Consider the following 2,471-nt stretch of genomic DNA (forward strand, 5'->3'; position numbering starts at 1 on the left):
GGCCACCAGGGTCACCTGTGTTGACATTAGCAGGTGGAGGAGGGGGGGAAGGGCAGACTGAGCCCCCCCCCCGGCCACCAGGGTCACCTGTGTTGACATTAGCAGGTGGAGGAGGGGGGGAAGGGCAGACTGAGCCCCCCCCCCGGCCACCAGGGTCACCTGTGTTGGCCGCAGAATGAGGAGACTTGAGCTGTCTTGGCTGTGGCCCCATGAGTCCCCCTTTCAGGTACCTGTGGCCATTTTTTTTCCCTTCAGAAATGGGGTCTTAGGCCGGGCGCGGTGGTTCACGCCTGTAATCCCAGCCCTTTGGGTGACGGTACGCACCTGTAGCCCCAGCTACCCAGGAGGCTGAGGCAAGAGAATCGCTTGAACCCAGGAGGTGGAGGTTGCAGGGAGCCAAGATTGTGCCACCGCACGCCAGCCTGGGTGACAGAGCAAGGCTCTGTCTCAAAATAAATACATAAAAATTAAAAATACGGGCCAGGTGTGGCGGTGGCTGACGCCTGGAATCCCAGCACTTTGGGAGGCCGAGGCGGGCGGATCGCAAGGTCAGAAGATCGAGACCAGCCTGGCCAGCATGGTGAAATCCCGTCTCTACTGAAAATATAAAAACTTGTGGTGGCACGGTCTTGGCTCACTGAACCCTCTGCCTCCCGGGTTTAAGTGATTCTCATGCCCCAGCCCCCCAAGTAGCTGGGGCTACAGTCACGCAGCAGCACGCTCGGCTAATTTTTGTATTTTTAGTTAGAGACGGGGTTTGGGGTTTCATCATGTTGGCCAGGCTGGTCTCGAACTCCCGACCTCAGGTGATCCGCCCGCCTCGGCCTCCAAAGTGCTGGGATTCCAGGCGTGAGCCCCCATGGCCGGCCCGAAGGTGGAGCTTTGATGAGGCCTGAGCTCCAGGGCCGTCCTTCTCTCCTGCCCCCTCTAGCGCCCAAAGCTCAGTCGGACAAGTGCGTTCCTGACCGAGATCCTCGCTGGGCGGTGCTGGATGTCACCAAGAGGGTGGTGGCCAGCCCCCGGATCATCTCCCTGGCCAGGCCCAAGGTGCGCAAGGGCTTCAATGAGGGCTACGACCCCTATTACATCTCCCCGGCCGCGCTGGTGGCCCGGGCGTCCCCTCGCCTCTATGAGCTCGCCACCCCCAAAAGCATCGCCAGAAAAGTGTGAGCCCCCCCCCCAGGCCCAGCCTCTAAGACATCGGCTCCCAGTAAACACCCTCAGGCATCCTAACCCTGTGTACGTGTTTGTTCTGAGCCTTTTGGCCTGGAGAAGGGAGGGTGGGCTGGAAGGCCAGAGAGGGATGAGGAGGACAATTACATCTGTTTTTGCGTCCAGCCTGCGATTTGTACAGCTCTTTATTTCCCAAGTCACTTTGCTTGACCGTCTCGAGTGCCCTTGGAACCTCTTACACTCGGACCTGCTCACCTGCTCCTCCTGAGGGCCCGTGGGCGCTTCCGAGCCAGCATGAGCCACAGTGAAACCAGCTGACACCTGCTGCACAACTGACGGATCTTTTATTTTATTACTTTTTGAGGCAGAGTTTCGCTCTTGTCACCCAGGCTGGGGTGCAATGTTGTGATCTCACCTCTCCCCAATGTCCATCTCCCAGGTTCAAGCGATTCTCCTACCTCAGCCTCCTGAGTTGCTGGAATTCAGGTGCCCACTACCACGCCTAGGTAATTTTTTTGTAATTTTGGTAGAGACAGGGTTTCTCCATCTTGATCAGGCTGGTCTTGAACTCCCAACCTCAGGTGATCCGCCCGCCTCGGCCTCCCAGAGTGCTGGGATTACAGGTGAGAGCCGCTGCGCTGACCAACTTACTGATCTTTACAGCAACCTAACGATGGAGGGGCTGTCCCTGTCCCCATTCCACAGACGTGGAGACTGAGGCTCAGAGAGGCTAGGAAAAGGCCCGCAGTCCCTGCTGTGGCCTGAACGTCTGTGTCTCCCCCAAATTCACGTGTTGAAATTCCCACCCTCGAGGTGATGGTATCAGGTGAGGCCTCCGGGAGGCGATCAGGTTATGGAGCAGAGCTGTCATGCGTGGGGCTGGTGTCCTTAGGAAACAGGCCTGGAGACACCACTGGGCCATGTCTGCCATGTTTGGACACAGAGAGCAGACTGTGTGTGACCAGGAAGACCCCCGTCACCAGCACCTGACCGTGCTGATCTCCCCCACCCCCCCCACAACCAGCACCTGACCGTGCTGGCCCCCCCAGCCTGCTGTCACCAGCACCTGACCCTGCTGGCCCCATAGCGCCCCTCACCAGCACCCGACCCTGCTGGCCCCCTGATCACAGCCTTGCAGCCTCCAGGACTGTGGGAAATAAACTTGTATTGTGTGGAACCCACCCGTCTGCGGTACTTTGTGATGGGAGGTCAAACGGACAGAGACGGCTCCCGTGTTAGCAGCCGGGAGCTGCTGTCGCAGACGCCCACAAACGGGGTGACTTAAAACTCTGCGCAGG

At 58.8% G+C, this 2,471-nt stretch overlaps 1 protein-coding gene across 1 annotated transcript in view; it reads left to right on the top strand.

Moving 5' to 3' along the window:
* The window catches only part of THEG (theg spermatid protein), a 14,675-nt gene extending 12,415 nt beyond the window's left edge, over positions 1 to 2,260 (top strand). Inside the window, exons 8-10 of the mRNA XM_032272046.1 lie at positions 932 to 1,078; positions 1,113 to 1,166; positions 2,223 to 2,260. Of these exons, the coding sequence (XP_032127937.1) occupies positions 932 to 1,078; positions 1,113 to 1,166; positions 2,223 to 2,260 (239 nt within the window). The remainder of the gene's footprint in view (positions 1 to 931; positions 1,079 to 1,112; positions 1,167 to 2,222) is intronic.
* The last annotated feature ends 211 nt before the right edge of the window (positions 2,261 to 2,471 follow it).

The sequence above is a fragment of the Sapajus apella genome, unplaced genomic scaffold (genome assembly GCF_009761245.1).
Source record: "Sapajus apella isolate SASKATOON/1434 unplaced genomic scaffold, GSC_monkey_1.0 scaffold280, whole genome shotgun sequence".
NCBI lineage: Eukaryota > Metazoa > Chordata > Mammalia > Primates > Cebidae > Sapajus > Sapajus apella.